Here is a 20,237-nt window from a genome sequence, read left to right as displayed (position 1 = left end):
AACGGATCAGGGCCGTGGTCGGCCGATTTTTGGGGTTGTACGCCAATGCCCTCCGCCAGCTGACTAGTGGGCAGAATGAGGAGGACGCCCGGAGGATAGCGGAGAGTCATTTCCCCTTGTCGGGGAAGTATAAAGAGTTCACCTTCTGGGAATGCTATGTGTTGCTGAAGGACTCCGAGAAATTTCGGGCGTGCGACGCTGTGGGTGGCCGAAGGAGCCTAATAGGTACTACTAAGTAGCATGGTTTGGAGACAATTATCCATCCATTATTCCATTATTCCATTATAACTGTAATAAAAATAAACAAAAAGCTATGAAAACACAAATTAGAATAAAAAGAAAATAGTGAACTACAAAATAATTCCTGGATAATGCAATTCTTACTTATTTTTGTCCCCATTGAATTTTATTACCAAGGGTCTATGATAACTCACTTACTCACAAGGGATAATCACATTTAGCTTGTACTATTTTTTTGCACATTTAGCTTAGTGTTAGTGGGTTTGTTTTTTCCTCCATCTGCTTTGCCCAATAACAGTAATTAAATTAGTAGTCATTCAAATAATAATTTATATTTTTAAAACATATTAACTCATTCTTAGTCTGGAATAAAATTTACTTATAAAATAAGTAAAATTGTTAAAAGAATGGCGTTTTACACTTTACACAAATATTTCAGTTCAAATAGCTATTCCTGTTGATGCATCAGTATATACGATATATCATTGTGAAATTGGATGAAAACTATCAAATAAAATCTGAAAAACGCAATGGTGTATCATCTTCAAAATATTAGAGCAAAAACGACACATTGAGGTGGAATTGGGGAAATAAAGTTGAATCTCAACATATTATTATTTGTTTCAATATTTAATTTCCACCAAATTAACAGAGCAATCCAAAGCATCATAAAAACATACCATTAAATTTTAAATTAAGGTGAATTATATTACAAATTAGTTTAATTATTAGTTATATTATCTGTAGCAATAAAAAAAATATACTGAATACTATAATCATTTTTTCACATGATTTTGAGTTTGATCTGAAATATAATATTTAATAAAAAATTTATTTTTTCTTAAAATGTATAGACATGTAATTTAAATTTTAAATATTTTACTAACTTATTGCAAAATGATTAGTAGTACTATGTAGTTTATATTAAATTAACTAATAATTATAAAATATTTTTTAAAATAAAAAATTTTCAATATGATATTAAGAGAATTTAACATAATCATAAAATATTAGGATAATCGGTTTAAAGGAGTCTATTTTGAGTGAGGTGTTGTGTTGGACATGTAAAAGTCGTACTCGTTACTGTAACAACCGGAACAATCAGAGAAGCGTGTGCGCGACTTCCATCTCCCTCCACACGAAACGCAATTTCCAAAACCAGAGATCGCCGTCGGCCAAACCCGACCGGCTGCGGTAACAGACCGCTTCCTCAAGGTACTTCCTTTCTATAGCATTTCTCAATTTGGTCACGTCTTCCTGCCCCTTCTCAACTTTGGGGGTCTAATACAGCTATGCACCTTCACGCCAACTAGGGTTTTCTGGTTCTAGTAAAAACTATGTGAGAATCTTTGCTGTTTCATTGACTACCCTTTTGAATTGTAATGTGCTTTTATTGCTCCTTTTCGTCCCTTGTTAATTGGTGGAGCTTCAGCATCGCATTATAATTATTGCTAACAAAATTCGAATTTGGGGTGATTTCAGTATGAAGATTCCCTTAATCAGATTTTTTCTTTTGTATTTTATGAAAGGGAAACATGCCAATGCTATTGGCTTGTTTAAAAGATAAACACACCAATGATATTGACGTGTTTCATTCAGAAGTAAAATAAAATTTGGCCAAGCCAAAAACATTGGCGTCTTTGGCCGCTTGGCCAACTCTAGTACTACCTCCGTCCCACAATATGAGTCCACATTTGACTCTGCACGGATTTTAAAGAATGTAGGAGTAAAGAAAGTGAGTTGAAAAAGTTAGTGGAGTTTGGGTCTCACTTTTATATAGTTTTATAATGAAATGTGAGTGGAATGAGTTAGTGGAATGTGGGGCTACTTACCATGTGGAAGTGGATTCTTATTGTGGGACAGAGGTAGTATTTCTTTTGGTTATTGATGGTGGAACTATTGCGATCATATAAAACATGGATAAAATCTATAAGGTCCGTTTAGAGATCATCAGGAAGTTTCAATATCTGAAAATATATGGGGAATCGGGGATGACTATGAACATCAATGTGATGATCACAGAAGGCCTCCAACATCAGTGTAATATGTTTCCAATACCTGTATGGGATTCTTGTATATTTAGTTAGTAAAGGTCATTACTTACTTCAAGAAAATCTGAAAGTAGGCAGTAGATACTGGAAATCCTTAATTTAGTTGAATGAGGTTACTACTGATGCCAAAGTGCTGCCTCTATCTCTCATGACCATGCTTTGACCTGAAATTTCCAGATCTCCTTGTCAAGCTCTTTCCTCTCTTCTTAAACCTACTCTCCAATATTGTAAATTGTCTGACACAGTGAATTTTTTATCTGTAGATATGAGATCTTGATAGAATCAGTTTGAAGAGTCCAAGTAAATTTTTCGGCATGTTTGACTTCAAAGAAGAAGGCCAGCGGACTGAAATGACTGTCAGAAGGATTTCCCCCGAGTTTGGGTGTCCTCATACCCTTAATGGTAAGATAACATCGATTATTATGGCTCTCTATCATGAGTGTGGATGATGAACCTTCCACTTGGAAGAATCGTACTTTTAATAGAATTATAGAACTCGAAAAAAATGTAGAAAGGAGTCTTGTTTAAGTGATAGTACTAAATTTACTATGCATGATCAGGGCCATAAAATTTAATGCCCTTTGTGTTCCCAGGTTTTAGCATTTTATTCTTTTACGCTGCTCATTTATCACTTTATTCATCTTTCGTAGTAAGCATTTACGTGTTAGTATCTATTATGGTTTCAGTAACTTAAATCCAGCCTTAGGAGATTTCGATTGAATGATATGGGTGTTCAAACACTGGCATGATTTGTTCCATCCATTATGCTGATGGATGATGTTATTGCAGCTGAAAATTATGATGAGGAGATGGCTGAACTAAGCCCGGTTCTCCAAAGTGATCTTGTTAGCCTTGGACAAGCTGCCGGAATTGAAGATGTTGAATCAAGAATTATCTTTTCCAGTTTGGAATATGGTTCAAAGCCTAGTGCTACTCGGCGGCTGGAGGATCATTCAAATAACTCATTTCCAGTATCTTCATGCAACGTACTCTAGTTTTTGCTATTTATTCGCTCTTTGTTGGACCTAAAAGTGCCTCCTGATTCCACAGTATTTCTTTCCAAATAATGTGCAGGTTAAGTCAGTTTGCTTGGCCTCAGATGCCCCTAACAGCATGAATGAAAGATTTCCATCTGATAATTCAGATAATAATGGTCCGACTCAACAAATCTGTTTATATTCTTGCTTTACTTTTGCCTTTTAATTTTAAACAGGACACAGTTTGTTTATATTGAGATCTTGGGAAGTAGAACCTTTACTTATCATCTTTTTTCAATTGCATCAGCTTCTTCTGATGGACCATCATCTGATAACTGTTTCGATCGTGGGGATTTGGTAAGCATTATACAGTACAGACCACCTGCGTATTCTTTTCATACCTATATTTTTACTGGGTTATGGACAATAGGTGAATATCCATTCATGGTTGCTAGTAAGCTGCTAAACTCTTATCATTTTATTTTTGGAAATTCAAAGTGGTTACTGCCACATTATATGTATTTGTTGTTGTTTGCAATGACAATTATCTGTTCCATAATATTTTTCTTGTATAGCTTCCCGTCATTGACTGTTATGAATTGTGTAATAAACTGGCTAAAGAAAAATATTTAACTCGTGGATTGATTAAACTCCTTTATTTTGTCAAGGAAATAGAATGTAAACTACTTCATAAGGTTAGCTTCATAAGTAGTGACTTTGAAGCCTTTGATGCTGAGACCTATGCTAATTGCTTTTTCTTTCTCTTTTTTCCCCTTTTGGATTGAATTTTAGGGATTAACCTGTTCTGCAATTTATGAACCAAAATTATGAGCTGATAAATGGCATTAGCTTCTCAATTATTAAAATTTTGAATTACGAAGTAGAGTTTAAGTTTTCATTAAACCATTAGTTTGTAGGTGTTTATGTTATGATGCATAGAGTTCTTGATTCTAGTTTTGGTTATATTTAAATATTTCCCTTTTCAATCCAATGTTCATCTTTAACTTTATAGCTGATTTTGTCAATATTTGATTTGTTTGACTAGAATGATCCAACTTATAATGTTATAGGGCTAAAACAAACATCAAATGCCAAAGTCCCAGGAAAAAAAGTTTGCTTCCGAAATATTAAAAACTTAACATGTTACACCCATCTCATGTTGTATAAGAGTTCTTGATCTTGTTCTTTTGTGGTTTGCAATTTTTGTTTTGTTTGATTAGATTGATCGAACTTATAATGTTATGGGGCTAGAATAAACATCAAATGCCAAAGTTCTAGAAAAATATGTTTGCTTCCGAAGTATTCAAATCATAACATGTTACACCGAGCTTATCCCATGATATACTACTATTTCCTTTGTCTCGTAGATTTGTAGTCCCTCTTCTCTCTCATTTTCTGGGACTTCCACTGTTTCTTAACTTGCAGACTCTGAACTGCAAGAATCGAGTTATTTGCTAGGGCAAAATTGGAAGGAGGTCATTCTATAGAAGTTCACGATGATGTTAGGAGGTGGGTTTTGGATACAATTGGAAGGTTTTCATGACAATCCCTTTTCAAATCATTATTTTTTTCCGGTGACTTCCTCCCATATTTGCCTTTCTCTAATCTTATTGGGGGGCTCCTATGCCTAGAAATGCTTGAGCCTTTTCATGGGTTTGTATTCAGTAAGTTACGTTGCTTCTTTTCCCTTATTTTATGGCATAGAGTGTTAAAGGAATTGGGTGAACTTTTTAGGACCAAAGAACCCTTAGAGGAGGTTTGGGATAAGGTTATAGTTAGTTTCTTGAAGGTTGATATGTCATAAACAATTCTAGGCCGTTTTAAGAAGAATATATAAAATCCAGATGTAGATCGGGATTGGAATCATATGATATGATTAACTAGAAGATTATCACCAATCTAAATGACTTTTCATGTTGTAAAAGTTCTGATAAATTTTATCTTGTTATCCATAAAGAGAAAAGAGTACTTCCACTAATTTTTGTGTTAGGTGCTGCTGCTATGTGGTGCCTTGTATTTTATGATGTTTCATAATTTTCATTTGGTCATATCTACCATATTCTTAGCACGTGGATCATTTTGATTGAACTAGTGCAACTCAGCACACTTAAACCACTCTTACATCTACATTGAGCTTGTCAGCTTTCTCAAGCATTAGTATTTCTATTGGCAGGATGACGAGAGGGAGGTAATTCAATTCTATGCTGATTATCTTGATTACCGGGGTACACAATACATGGATTATGTGGTAAGCTTCAGTAGAAGTTATGTTGAAGCTAGAAGCAGAACTATCCATGGAGATTTTCATATTCATATGGAAACTGAAGATATTGTGAAAATAGAGTCTCAGTGGAGTGCTCAGGTAAGTAAAATATGCTGGTAGATTTATCTTATGCTCTTCATATAATCAAAGCTGAAATTGACATAAAAATTACCTTTGTTAAGATTCAGGCTGGTACAATCAATATATATTTCATTGCAAAAGATGCAGCACAGGTCGAATTTGACGCTGTCCACAATGCTTCAGGTTGGTTGACTTTGTTTATTTTTGCTGCTGCTTGTATAAATGATGCTGTTAGTAATTAGCACACTATTTATTGAACTGGATGTGTTATGTTTATTTTAACTCATTTTATGATACTTAATCCAATAGAAACCAGAAGTTTAGCTTGCTTAGTTTAAAGTTTGAAGGAGCATGAAATTATATATGAAGACACAAAATTAGGTTTGGTTAAACGCGGTTGCAAATTATAGTTTAATTATCATTGCCAATTTTCTGAATTATATACATGACTGTTAAGCATCCATAGCTAGGTGCATTACCTTGCTTCATAATAAATTGTTGCAAGTGTACTAAAAATAAACTTATTGGAGTCATTTTTTTCAGTATTTTTGGTTCCTTCCTCCACTCACATATGGTGGGCCCCTTTCTTCACTCAAAACAATTTTACCACACATTTATTAAAACCCATGTCGAACCCAAAGTGATATTTTGTTGGACGGAGGGAGTGTTATGGATATATAGTAATGATCTCTATGAGAATTCTTTTGTTCCTGCTGCTGATGGATCTCAAATCTTTGCTCTCACAGCTGTATCAAGAGTCCAAGAGCTAAAGTTTCCAGCTGTTGATCCGAACTGGTACCAGAAGCGTGAAGCAATTGAATCTCTTGATGACAAATATAAGGCAGTTTGGAATGTCCTACTTGAGTGAGCATTTAGCACCTATATTACCTATAAGTATATGTATATGACAGACTCAGGAATTCCCTTTCCTTTTGTTAACATACATGATTGTGTGAATATCTTGATTGTGTTATGAGTTGTAGTTGATATTTCAAGGTGTATTGACTAAGTGGCTATTAACGTATAACATTTGGTTTATATGATTCTTTGTGACATTTTCACTGGAGGAGAGCTTTCGGGTGCATGTATTTCTTCACTGGTAAACTCGTCTAACATGCTAAGATATACAGTACTAGTTATTGTTAAATCTGAAAGAAAGTAATGTAACTTGGATTAGGTAGAGTTAGCATTCCATAATTAGATATGATATGCCTTATAAAATTGCGTCCTCTTGTTACTGATTTTTCAACCTAGCACTTAGGATCTGGCATAATATATTTCTTGTGATACTTTAGGCTGTAATCGTCTGAGAATTGAATAACAAATCATGTCATGTGCTACAGATGGAGTTTATTGCCTTCCATTTATATCATGAAGCAGTTTGCAATGTTTCATGTAATCTCACTAATCCAGGGGCTTTAAGCAAGGCAAACAGGGCCAGTCAGCATGATATTGGTCCGCACATCTTGGTGGGAATACCACATGTGGAAAATGCATCTATTAGCCAATATTATGTTTAAGAGTCTTTATTTTCAACTTCAAATAATTGAGATCATCATCCACTACTCTACCAATAGCTTTTGCTATACTAAGACAAAAAAGCCCATTACAAAACTTCTAGCAATTTTCTTTGATTGATCTTGACTCTTGAGGTGGATTCGTTTCCATTACATGTGTTTCTTTATGTCTTTCTTAAGTTCCCTGGAAAATATCTAATGATAGTAGTAATGTGAAGCTTGGAAAGTTATAAAAGTATTGCATGACTATGTTATATTCGAATTACAAATGCTGCAACATCAACATTTATATGAGTTTCTTTGATGTGTAGGATGGATATTGCCATTAGTTCAAATCTCTAGATCTTTCATGTATTCATGTGATTTTAGGTTCTTTGTTTTGTATTTAATGGGAATTAAATAAATAATTTGTGTTATTCAGTGAACCTCTTTTTAGATCTTCCGACATTTCTTGAATTTTTTTTATCGTATTTTTGTTCATTGGTGATTATTGGTTTATTTTGAAGCACTGGAGTGGATTCTTCTTTCAGAGAAAGGGAAGATTGGATGCTCACGAGAAGCTGCTTTCCTAAGTGAGTGTAATTGTGCCTGGGGATTGCTTGAGTTGTGTATTTTTATGAATGCTATCATCTGTTCCAAGGATTGAAAACTGTATGCTTTCTGTTCTCCTGTTTCCAAATTATTGTTTTACAGACCTCTTTGGTCACATTATTTTGTCATCAGTTCCATAACGCAGAATATGTTTAAACATTGATCACTGATTGAGTCATAATCAATTTGGTGATCTGGTCAGATGCCTTGTTGTCTGGAGTGACTGAAATTTTTGAATTGTACTATATTCCCTTGCTACGTATATATTTTAGGTTTATATCTGAAAATTTTCAGGCCTCTCATCCATGTATGAATATTAGTTTGTAAAATTTACTTTTTGTAATATTGATCAAACTGGAAATCGTAAATTATAAAATTGGATATGGATGTACGATATTCCTACTGGTTCCTGTGACATAATAGATGCCAGTCTTTTCACATTTCTTCCTCTTAGCATTAAGTTGAGGAATCAGTTAAGTAAGACATGAAGTAATTGAATTGGAAAATTGAAAACAGCTTGTTCTTACATGCGAATCAACCAGATACTGAAAATTTGCAACTCTTCAGTTTTATTAAAACCGTATTGAGAGTAGATCCACTTTCCTAATCTAATCCCAAGTTGAGCCTTCTATAATCTCTACTAAGTAGATACTATAGCTGATCATTCCAGCTAAATAAGACTGTCAGCTGCATCTTTTATAATGTCAGGTGGGTAACAATTTGTTTCCCATTATGACCTATTGTTAAGCCAAATAGGTTATTCTATTTTGATTGTTAGTTATCTGCGCGAGCTCTTGATGTATATAAACTTTCATTCCTTTCTTTTTCTCCAGGAGGCAATATTCTTAAAACAACCCTGTGTATTTTAATGGTTGACGAGGAGATGTTTTAGGGCCTACTATTAGTGGCATGACATATTTTATGTTTATGAAGCATCCATTGTATTGCAGTTTGAGAAAGCTGCGAATGATACACTGTTGCAACAAATTATAGTAATTGCTATCTGAACTAAGCTACTTTAAAATGTGTCAGATTTGAAAAGCCTTTTGGAGAAGTGATTTATCCAAAAGGCGATCCTGATGCTGTTTCCATCAGTAAGAGAGACGCAGATCTCCTACTACCAGATACATTTGTTAATGATACAATCATAGACTTCTACATCAAGTGAGTTTGTATACAAATGTAAAATTGTTTTTCACTAGCATTCCCTTGCACCTCAAGCTTTACATTGATTTGGAGATTTGAGGAATTTACCTTTATGTATTCTCTTATTTGGTAATTATGTAGTAAGAATGAGATTCCGGTAATAATTTGTCAATTGTCATGACTAAACCCCCCAATGTATGTAACATCATATTTGATACAAAATTTCGCTACATTAGCTGGAGGTTGACTAAGAATGAACAGAAGAAAAATATTATTCTTTTGGACCTTTCTCAAGTACTTATAAGTTATAACCCTTTGCAAAAATAGTCCTTAGACTTTTCAGGTCATATTTGTTTCTTGTTTGTTGGTTGTTTTTTATTCTGTTAAACTCTGCTGACATTTGAAGTCTTTTCATTTGACAGATATTTAAAAACTAGACAAAATGTGGATGAGAGGACTAAGTTCCATTTCTTCAATAGTTTCTTTTTTCGAAAGCTGGCTGACATGGACAAAGATCCATCCAGTGCTTTTGATGGCAAGGCAGCTTTCCAGCGTGTTCGTAAATGGACAAAAAAAGTAAATTTACTTGAAAAGGATTTCATTTTCATTCCCGTCAACTACAAGTAAGACACTAAACATAAACCCCAGTTGAGATTTTGGTAGATTTTCCGTGTTTAACTTCTGGTATCAAGGCTTGGAGAGTGGTAACTTACAGTGCAATGATATGGCAGTCTCCATTGGAGTCTTATTGTAATTTGTTACTTTGGAAAAGTTGCGAGCTATAAAGGCAAGTTCTTCACAACCTGGACACCGTACATAAAAGAGTTTCAACTCACTGATATCATTATTTTGTTTACTTTTATGCTTTTGCTGCAGGGGATGACGAGCCGGGAAGAGTTCCTTGTATATTGCACATGGATTCTTTGCGAGGAACTCATTCTGCCCTTAAAGATCTTATGCAAAGGTAAGCGTGAGAGCTTGTAGGATTTGCTTTTTCTTCCTGTGTTAAATTGTTGGCCGATGTGTTTGGTTTTTCATCTTTTAACTTGAACTGACAGCTATTTATGGGAGGAGTGGAAAGAAAGGCAAAAAGGAACATGTGAAGATCTTTATTCCAAATTCAGTAACTTAAAGTTCGTACCACTTGAGGTATGTATGAATTATGACTAGGGTATATGCTCATATGATGTTTCACCAGCACAGTTGGATTTATGAAGTATCTAAAATAGGGTATTAAACAACCTCCTCTGGAGATCTTTTTTAGTCTGGGTTTTGAGTGGAGATGCATCTTTACCTTTCCCAGATATTCTCTTACTTAATATGGATTTGTAGTTTAGAATGTGAGAACCACCACCATTATGCATCATTTGTTAATCTCAGTTGTTGGAATCTGCAGGTGCCGCAGCAACAAAATTTATATGATTGTGGTCTATTCTTGCTTCACTATGTTGAGCTCTTTCTCGAGGAAGTTCCCACTAACTTCAATATCTACAAGATTACACAATCCCTTAACTTTGTAAGTACTCTGTTATATCGTATATCAAACTTGCTCTCTTATCTTGCCTTATCTATTCAATAAACGGTGATATTCCCACTCAAACAGAACACTCTATTGACACTATCCTACCACAAGTCCTTTATTTTTATCCTCATTTTTTCCACTCATTTACAAATTTACCAACATGGGCCACCTTTTCTCCACTCACAAAATACTCTACCTAACACTAAAACAACCTGTGCCACACGAAAGCAATGCATATGCTGGGGGACAGGGGGAGTATATAAATTGGTCTCTCTTAGCATTTTGTTAAATATGATGATATTTTATTTTATTTTAATACTCTGTATTTTATTATCTCGCCTGTGATCCACAAAATATCACAAATTTTAATGATTGTGTGACCCTTGTCCATGTTTCCAGCTCCAGGAAGATTGGTTTCCTCCTGCAGAACCCTCCATCAAAAGAACTCATATTGAAACATTAATTAGTGGTTTGCTGGACTCCGAATCTGAAGAGTGTCTTCAATCTGGTAGAAGTGGCATGCATTCCCCTAAAGATCTGAACACCAATCATGGGTTTGACGATGGCATTCAGTTAACTTTAAAATCTGGTCCTCCGTTGGGTGGTTCTCAAGAGAGCTCACTATACGAGGTTGGGCAGGGAATTGAGATGACTTTACTACCTACTTCATCTGCCAGGAGCACCCAATGTACCAAAACTTCAGGATTGGTTTTAAAGGAGTTGTTCAAGCAAGAATCTACTCCAGAATCTTTTACTGATGTACCTTGGGGAGCTTTAGAAAGCAGAACATCTATTTTTGAGCTTAAAAGCCCTGCCTCTCTCCCAGAGGTACTTTAAATACCATCATTCTTCGGATACCCTTAGGCTTTGTTACTCAAGGTTGATGATAATGGATTGTCATTGATATGGCTGAATGGCTCTTTATTATCCACACAATTGTAGCGCTGCTTAGATTTTTGACAGGTTTATGCATATTGTGTGTGTGAGTGTGTGTGGCTACAGAACCAGTCACCGATCGAATGCAAGTATGGGCCTGAAAGGCTGTAGAAAGACTCCCTATCTTTCTAGGTTTGTGAAATGACTTAAGTGATAGGATTCTTTAGGTTCGGAAATACATATTCGAAACTCTTTTCAGAGCTAACTGTTTGATAATCAGAAAACAAATGATGCTTGTTCCTTTCCTCTTTATTTTCTGCTGTTGTTTCGGTTGAATGTCTTTTGCTGATGAATTTCATTCATAACTATATCTCTATCAACAGGGAGAGGTGATAGCTAGTGAGTGTTTTCCGACCACAGAGTTAGTCAAACAAGTCTTCCAGCATCCAGATGATGTCACCCAGGAAGCACCCACCGTTCCCTTCCAATCCGAAAATTATAGATCAGAGGCAGTTTACCAACCTACACCAGGCGATGCTGACTCAATGCAAGTGGCATCTGATCGAGACTCAGGTGAATATTTAGGAGTTTTATCAAAGTAGTTAGCTTGATAGGCATAGATCACATACACAAAGGTATATATATGGCATGATTGCTTTGTCTGCAGGAGCACTGCTTAATACCGAGGGTCCTGTCGACATCAATGCCCCAAGCGACGACTCCTTTGTCCTGAAGATGTTATCAGATATTGGTCAAAAATTAAAACAGTTGCGCGATAATGTCCTCCCAGACGAGGCGGAGGGTGCTTGTACTTCATTTGCTTCTGGTGACAGGTTGAATGTAGTGGAGTGTGAGAGCCCGCATCAGATTCCTGACTCCAACGATCAGGACGATCCACGCCTGCTGACCTCTAACTCTCACCCCGGGTCAGGTGAGCAGGGTAATGATGATGTTGGGCGAGAACGAGTATCAGAATCAGCGGAAGAGCAGCATGCGGCGAAAAGGATGCGAACCGGCCCCACTGATGACGGGGAAGAGCTTCGGAATCATCTGTTGAAGGACCTTAACTTGTAAGGGCTAAACTCAAATATTTTTTGGCTTCTTGTTTTTTATGAGATGCTTTGATTGTATTAAGTCCTGAAATGTGTAGATTATAATGTGGCAAATTGGATTGTGTTCAGTCCGGAAATCTTCCTCTTAAACTCGCTCATAGATCACAAATTACTAATTTAAGTCTTCGATTATTATTTGTTTATGAATTGGTTGAACACACTGATGTATTTATTTGCAAATTTACAAAATTTTATGTCTATCGCACCCCGTGTATTTTACTAAGAGAATCTACCTTTTTAAAAGAATGGTCGAGTAAATACAAATATATACATACAAAATTACACTGCAGTCGTGGCAATGTGTGTTACTGATAATTATATTCATCCATAAATTTTTATTCTTTTTATCTTTGCTGTGAAGAGTAAAGAAAAAAGTAGTACTACTAATTTACATCAAGGAAAGCGTATTACAGAGATTTTGGCAATAATTTACCGTTAAATATTGAAATCAAACGTTTAAAATTCATCCCCCAAGTAGAAATGATCAATTGAAATCTTTAGTGAACCTCTTCGAATAATTTGCTCAACTCAATGATACAGCTATACTATTTAACCTTAATTAATGACTGACATATCTTCTTAAATTATTAATTCAATCAACATATCACCTGTAGATATGTGATAAATTTTTCTTCACCAGTAAGCTAGTATGTATATGAACATAGTACGATATAAATTGTGAATTTAGTAAATATTTGAGGGTAAAGTCAACTATACACGCCACCAATATTTTCAAGATGGTTCAATAATTGTCCTTTTACTTTTGGCTAACCAACATTTTAGAATTTCACATCTTTCGATACATCTCAATCAAATTGAACTATTTCCTTTTTGTTGTATATTTTGGAAGAATATGGTCTGTTGTTCATATTACTAGTATAAAATAGGGAGTACATTATTTTACTTAGAGGGAACATGTTTAAAAGTTCATGAACTTTGCCAAAATATCATTTTAGGTTCGTAAATTTTGAAAATATCATTTTAGGTCCATCAACTACGGATTAATATTATTTGAGGTATTTTGAATTTTTTTGGACGAAAATGCCCTTAAGACCTTCAAAGGTCAATTTAGACAATTCTTTCGCCAATCATCTTGCGTCGGAGACATAGAATCCAACAATTTTTAACGGAAAATTTTTATATTTAAATTCAATTTAGATATTAATTGATCTCCATTTAGAAATTCATCTCCGAATGACAATCCAAATTAATAGCTATCTAATTTCAAAATAAATAAACTAAATATAATTCACACATCACCTATAGTAAGTTATTAGAATGCAGTTTAGATTGAAAAAATAAAATAAAGTATCAAGTCCAATTTAACTATCATTAAATAATTAGTCACCCAATAATTGAAAAACTAACACATATTTTTCACGGCAAATTTTAATTATATTTAAATTCAGTTTGGATGGTAACTGAATTAAACAGTAGTAGTAAAAAAAATTGTTGAACTCTAGGTCTTTAACGCAAGATGAGTAGCGAAAGAATTGTCCAAATTGCCCTTTGAATGCCTTAAGGGCATTTTCATCCGGAAAAAGTTCAAGATACCTAAAATGATATTAACTTGTAGATCACGGACTTAAAATGATATTTTCAAAGTTCACGGACCTAAAGTGATACTTTGTCAAAGTTCGTGGACCTAAAAAGATGTTCCCTCTTTTACTTATTACGGTGGAGTTTGTACAATTCTTTCCCTACCTTCATCGGAGAACTACATTGCTCTTTTGCATAGTTATGTGATTATGTCACAATTTGTGAATATTTAATCATTCTTTTTCAACACCATTGTTATTATACAGTATGTACTTACTAGCACTTTAAAGTAAATGGATAAAAAAGAGTTTTTAAAAATTTAAATCTTATTATTAATTTTACAGTGGAGCGTGACCTAAATACTTTTTTAAAATTAAAGAAATGTAAATCTTGTTTTATACATATTGAAGCGTGACTCAATAATTTAATGCAGTGAGTAAATAATATTTAATTTCAAATATACTAAAATGATAAAATAAGATGTTTATAGTGTGCTACTTATGAAATGGCCAGACATTATTAGTACTACTATCAAACTTAACATTAGGGGTAAGTTGAAGCAGTAGAGCATATTAAAAGGTTGATAATTGCATGAGCATTAATTTGAATTGGAATAAATGCATACAATTACTACCTTTTGATTTTGAAGGACACAAATTTAATCGAAATTAAATAGTTAGCGCTACTAGCATTTATTTGGGCTGAAACCAACAACTTTATTAACAAGGTCATAACTGACACGTGTCCCCTGCTGCTGCACGTTGCCGATGATCGACACCTTCCCGCTCGTCGCCGCGAACGCAAAGCAGTACTTCCCGCCGCCGTCCACCGGAATCAGGAAATTGCTCGGCCGCAGCGCCACCTTCTTCCCCCCCTCGAACCGCAGCGCCACCGTCGGCACCCTCGCCCTCGCCATCCCCGACAGATCGTAGCACGTGTCGAAAAGCGAGAACCCTCCCGCCGCCGGCAGCCCCCGCGCCATTCCGGCGAACGCGTCCCGCACGGCGCCATACACCTCCGACCGCAGCCGCGTCACCGCCGTGCCGGAGTCGATGATCACCCCGCCGCGGCCGATCCTGAGGAGGCTCGAGAGAAATTCACTGCGCGGCCGCCGACGTCGATTCCGACTAGGGCGATGTAGCGGTAGGTTTTGATTCGGGGATTGGCGAGTAGTGGGGCGAGTACGGAATCAGCGGGGCGGGGGGAGTTGAAGTCGAGAGTAGACGAGGAGGCAGGGTCGCGGTTTACTAAACAGTAGGAAAACGACGTCGCTTTGATTTGGGAAGTTAGGGAGAGGGGCCCACCCCCGAGCCCTAATAAACCAGCGGCTCCGGCGAATAAGCCCTCGTTGTGGTGGCCGCAGCCGATTGCAACATTTGGGACGGAGGCAGAGGAGGTAAACGAGACGGTTTCAGTGGCAAAATTGCCGACGGTGTAGGAGCCGTCGCCGTAGGAGACCTGTGTTCAAATAAAGAAAATATGTGTAATTAATATTTACGATTTCTCTAGTAAAATATGTGTAATTAAATTAATTTATTAATACTAAGGGCATCCACAATGGGACGCCCTACGCACCGCCACGTCAGCATTTTATCCTCCTCCTATTCCACCTGCAGTGAGGCGGACTATAGCCCGCCCTAAGCGACGCCCTAAGCATTTTTCTATTATTTGAATATTTAAATACTTCAAAATTTGGAAAACTAACTTCATTTCATTAAAATTCAAACATTACAATACGAAATTAAAAAAACTACAATTTCTCAACGGCGGCGGTTGCGGTTCCAAACTACTTCAATCATCTCGGTCATGAGCTGAGTATGGTCTTGTTGGTTGCGCATTGAGGCCTGTCGCTGTAGAACCGCACCGAAGCCAGTCGGTAATCCTCGAGTGACCGGCGAGGTCGCCGTGCTGGAGCTAGATCCGGCTTCATCATCCACCCAATTGGTGACATGGCCACGTTCTTGTTCGACTATCATGTTATGCATGATGATACACGCATACATGACGTCGGCGATGACGTCCTTGTACCAGAAACGCGCCGGACCTTTCACGATTGCCCACCGCGATTGGAGCACCCCAAAAGCCCGCTCCACATCCTTCCACGCGGACTTCTGCTTTGCGCAAACAAGACTCTCCTCTCACCAATTGGGCAGTTGATCGTCTTCAAAAAAACAAGCCACCTAGGGTATATGCCATCGGCCAAGTAGTACCCCATATGATGTGTGCGGCCGTTGGCAGTGAACTGAATGGCCGGACCGCGACCCCTGCACTGATCGGCGAATAGGGTGGACGAGTTGAGGACGTTGATGTCGTTATTCGACCCAGCTACACCAAAGTAGGCATGCCAGATCCAGAGGCGGTGGTCAGCGACGGCTTCTAGGATCATCGTCGGGTGGCTGCCCTTGTAGCCGCTAGTAAATTGGCCTCTCCAGGCCGTCGGGCAGTTCTTCCACTGCCAATGCATACAGTCGATGCTCCCTAGCATCCCAGGGAAGCCGTGCACCGTCTCGTGCATCCACATCAGGCTCTGGCAATCGTCAGCAGTCGGGCGTCGCAAATATGTGTCGCCAAAAGCCTCCACAACTAACTTACAAAAAGTCTTGAGACATTCGCGGCCAGTTGTATTCCCGACGTGAAGGTACTCGTCGAACAGATCCGCTGTTGTGCCGTAGGCCAACTGGCGGATCACAACCGTGCACTTCTGCAACGGCGTAAGTCCGGGTCTGCCAATCCCGTCTTTCCGATACTGGAAGTACTCATCACGGGCCTCCAACGTGTGCACAATGCGGAGAAAAAGATCTCGGCTCATTCTAAAACGGCGGTGAAAAACATTCGGGCCCCACCTTGGATTCTCCGCAAAATAATCTGCAAACAGACGTTCGTGCGCTACGTCGTGCTCGCGGGGGACAAACGTCCGCCGTCGTATTAGGCGAGGGACCCGCGCCTCCACCTCCGTCGCCGCCTCCGCCTGCTCCCGCTGCATTTGTGCCAAGCATTCCACCTTGGCTTCATTAACGGCATCGAACAAGGCTCGAGTCAAGGCCCGTCTGCAGCCATACGATGTACTCAAATCGTAGTCGTCGGAATTCATTTTTGAGTCGATGAGAGAGAATAATTGAAGAGAAATTGAAGAGATGTGAAATTGGAGTGTGTGAAATGGTAGTGAATAGTAGAGTTTAAATAAGAAAATTTTTTTGAAAAAATTCAAAAAAAAAATAGAAACGCGTGCCCATCGTCCGCGTCGTCCACAGTGGCGGACGATGCGACGGACGATGGGTATCCTCCACGCATCGTCCGCGGACGATCTATCGGGCGCGGACGATGGTTAACCCATCGTCCGTGATGCTGCAGTGGCGGACGATGCGACGGACAATGCATCATCCGTCGCGTCGTCCGCCCCATTGCGGATGCCCTAATAGCTACTCCATAGATCCATGAAATATTGTCAAGTTTTATCATTTTAGTTCGTCCGTGAAAAGTTGTTCACTTTGAATTTTTACTATTTTAGTAATGAATCATACTTTCCACTAAATCTTATACTCACATTCTATTATCTACTCCCTCCGTCCCATTAAATATGCAACATTTGCTTTTCGGCACAGGATTTTATGTAGTGTTGTTTTGTGAGTTAATGAAAAGAGAATAAAGTAAGACAGAAGAAAAAGTAGATAGTATTGTTTTCATTTTTAGGAACGTTTCATTTTTAATGAGATAGACCAAAAAAGAAACGTTTCATTTCTAATGGGACACAAGGAGTAATATATAGAATGTGGGACACACATTCCAGTAACTTTTTCAACTAATTTTTATTCACATTTCTTAAAATTCGTGCCGAGTTAAATTTGGACAATATTTCATGAACGGGAGATTTTTTTTTTAAATAAATGAATTTAAATTTAAAAACTGTGCAACTAAAGACTTGAATAAATTTAAAGTAATATGTGTAATTAAATTAATTTATTTATATAGGTAAATAAATTTAAATTTAATGATTTAATTTTTTATTTATTTATTTGTTATTAGTCTTTTATTTTTCACATTTTATTTTCTACCAACCTGGTAGAGGCAGGCGGAGGTGTCGAGGGCGGAGCACTGGGGGGCGGTAGGTGGAGGAGGCGGAGGGGTTGAAGATGGGATCGGCATTGGAGGACCATGTAGAAGTTTTTCACGGGGCGGCCGACGCCGAGGAGGGCAAAGTACTCGCCGCTGCCGAGGCGGATGCCGGAGGTGACAGGGGACTGGATCTCCTGCGGGGAGAGGTCGGATGCGGAGGTGGCGGAGGAGGAGGGAGTGGACGCGGGCGAGGCGGGAGAGGGTGAGGGCGGTGTAGTTGGCGGTGGGGGGATGGAGGGTTAGGGAGAGAGAGGGGGAGTGTGGTTGGTGGTGTGTGGTGGGAGAGGAGAGGAGTTGAGGAGGTTACGTTGGTGGAGGTCGAGGAGCTCAAATTGATGGTCGGAGGAGGAGGTGGAGATGAGAATGAGAGAGAAGAGGATGGAGGAGATGAGGGAGAAGCCATGTTTTTTTTTTTAAGGATGTAAGGTGGGGAGGGAGTTGGATTTATAGAGGTGGAGTAAATGTGGTAGCTGGTCAGTGGTACTAACATAATACAATTGGAACATTAATTTGGATTTAGTTTTTGGTTTTTAACTGTTGGGGTTCAGCAACGCAAAATTAATTGAGGCATCCTGTATATATTGCTTGCAACTTTACATATTTGTCCGATATAGAAAATGGTAGCTATGTCATGTTTCGACTAGACATGATACCATTATAATAGTAATCATAGTTTCAATTAATTAATTTACATATATTGGGTCTTTGGTAGATTAAGATAATTTTGAGTTATCTTATTGTAGTGTTTGGTACAATAAGTCACAAGCAAGGACTAGAATTATGATTGCCAAAATTATCCTCATTCATTTAAGTTAATTACTAAACTAGCATAGTATTTTTGATGTGTTGTTGGATGGTTATATTTCAAAGTATTTTTATTTTTTAATTTCTGATATGTTATGTAATTTACCAATATTATCATGCAATTAAATTTTTAATTTTTTAAAAGGTACTACTCCTCTCCTATATAATAAATTACGATAGGTAAATTTATAAATTATTTTGTATCTACTAAAATTATACTATTGGTAGTTACCAAAATAACAAGAAACTTATAAAATTGTGAACTAAGAATAGAATACGAATTATGATGATTTCTGAAAAAATAGAGAATAATAATGAATTAAAATATTTTTCTTTAAAAAATCTCATTTAATAAGCCCAAATACATAACTCATTTAGCCCAAAATCTCAAAATACTGGTACTAAATCTCAATAAATGAATATTGAACAAAATCTCATTCTTTCTTCCCGTTATGTATCTTCTTCCCCAAACTTCTGTACTGAATAAATCTCCATATCTCCTCTTTCTTTGCTTCAAATTGATTCACTGGTTTTCTGTATTTCCCTCTCCTTCTTTGTTCTCTAATTTTTAGTTTTTTTCAATGTCGTGGAGACGATGCCGAGGGTTGGGTAATGGCATATTCCGGCGGTATTCATGGACGGACCCGACCCCACCTGGGTCTGTCATTGTTTATCACGCTCCTCATCATTTTCCTCATCCTCTCTAGCCCACTTAGAGAGGATGGGAGAATTGATTCATTTTTTTCCTTCGCCATTGTTAATCTCAGGTAGTAAGTTTGGGGAGGAAATAATCTCACGCGACCATTATTTCTCTCCTGTCGTCGGGAGAGATGTAATCGCCGGAAGGTTTTGAGTCGTCGGAAGAATTTGAGTTGCCAGAAGAAATGGAGGGAGGCAGATTGAGAGAATTTAGAAGTACTCTATATAGCTATTGTTTTTTTTTTTTTTTATAAATAAAATTAACTCCTATACGAAGGAGGAAATTACGAATAAACTCCTAATAAAGGAGGAAATTATAACTGATGTCAAGAGGACTTGAATACATTGATGTCTAAGCTCCTTGCCGCTAGGACAAAGGCTCTGGACACTCTCTATAGCTATTGTTGTGAAGAAGAGCTGTGTTCTTTTTAGTTTTTGGTTTAGGGTTAGACATTTTGATGGGTACAATTGTATTTTGTTAAATTAACTAGGCTTCCAAGATAAATAACATAGGATTTTGGGTAGTTGCAAATATGATTAAAACATAGGATTTTGGTTGGGCTTTATGCGGGCCGGATACAAAACACGGGCTACTATGTTTGGTAACATAACTACCAAACACACAAATAAACCCAGATTACTCTCTTATCTAGGTGAAACATAGCTACCAAACGCAGCCTAAACTTACATCTCTACATCAGGCTAA

The 20,237-nt window shown here is 37.4% G+C and overlaps 1 protein-coding gene and 1 pseudogene across 7 annotated transcripts; one reads left to right on the top strand and one right to left on the bottom strand.

Moving 5' to 3' along the window:
* The first annotated feature begins 1,316 nt into the window (after nt 1-1,316).
* LOC125215425 (putative ubiquitin-like-specific protease 2B) lies at nt 1,317-12,519 on the top strand. Of its 6 annotated transcripts, none has more exons than XM_089068768.1 (18): nt 1,317-1,455; nt 2,555-2,693; nt 3,081-3,262; nt 3,366-3,444; nt 3,576-3,625; nt 5,442-5,630; nt 5,714-5,795; nt 6,359-6,476; nt 7,636-7,701; nt 8,753-8,884; nt 9,289-9,489; nt 9,598-9,653; nt 9,743-9,830; nt 9,925-10,015; nt 10,263-10,382; nt 10,788-11,216; nt 11,648-11,837; nt 11,932-12,519. In XM_089068768.1, the coding sequence occupies exons 2-18, from the start codon at nt 2,606-2,608 to the stop codon at nt 12,336-12,338; spliced, it is 2,568 nt and encodes an 855-aa protein (XP_088924894.1). In that variant the 5' UTR covers nt 1,317-1,455; nt 2,555-2,605; the 3' UTR covers nt 12,339-12,519. The 6 variants fall into 6 exon arrangements, with proteins under 6 accessions (XP_088924894.1, XP_047972795.1, XP_047972793.1 ...); XM_048116838.2 differs by having other exon boundaries at nt 3,081-3,277; nt 5,720-5,795; XM_048116836.2 differs by having other exon boundaries at nt 3,081-3,277.
* A 2,004-nt stretch (nt 12,520-14,523) lies between these two features.
* Nucleotides 14,524-18,432, bottom strand: LOC125212422 (protein ASPARTIC PROTEASE IN GUARD CELL 1 pseudogene; annotated as a pseudogene). Its single transcript, XR_016136247.1, has 2 exons — nt 17,972-18,432; nt 14,524-15,373 (listed from the first exon to the last, which is right to left on the bottom strand). The product of XR_016136247.1 is annotated as a protein ASPARTIC PROTEASE IN GUARD CELL 1 pseudogene (transcript).
* Nucleotides 18,433-20,237: the final 1,805 nt, after the last annotated feature.

This window comes from Salvia hispanica, chromosome 3, assembly GCF_029641045.1.
Source record: "Salvia hispanica isolate PSC_SH4W2 chromosome 3, Shi_PSC_v1, whole genome shotgun sequence".
Taxonomy (NCBI): domain Eukaryota; kingdom Viridiplantae; phylum Streptophyta; class Magnoliopsida; order Lamiales; family Lamiaceae; genus Salvia; species Salvia hispanica.
This window is presented reverse-complemented; position numbering and strand designations above follow the sequence as displayed.

Excerpts from the sequence above, each read along its gene's own strand:
- LOC125215425 (XM_048116836.2), top strand. The coding sequence starts at position 2,606 with ATGTTTGACTTCAAAGAAGAAGGCCAGCGGACTGAAATGACTGTCAGA. Across the intron at positions 3,445-3,575 it reads TGATAATTCAGATAATAATG|CTTCTTCTGATGGACCATCA; the intron begins GTCCGACTCAAC and ends CAATTGCATCAG. Across the intron at positions 5,631-5,713 it reads AGTCTCAGTGGAGTGCTCAG|ATTCAGGCTGGTACAATCAA; the intron begins GTAAGTAAAATA and ends ACCTTTGTTAAG.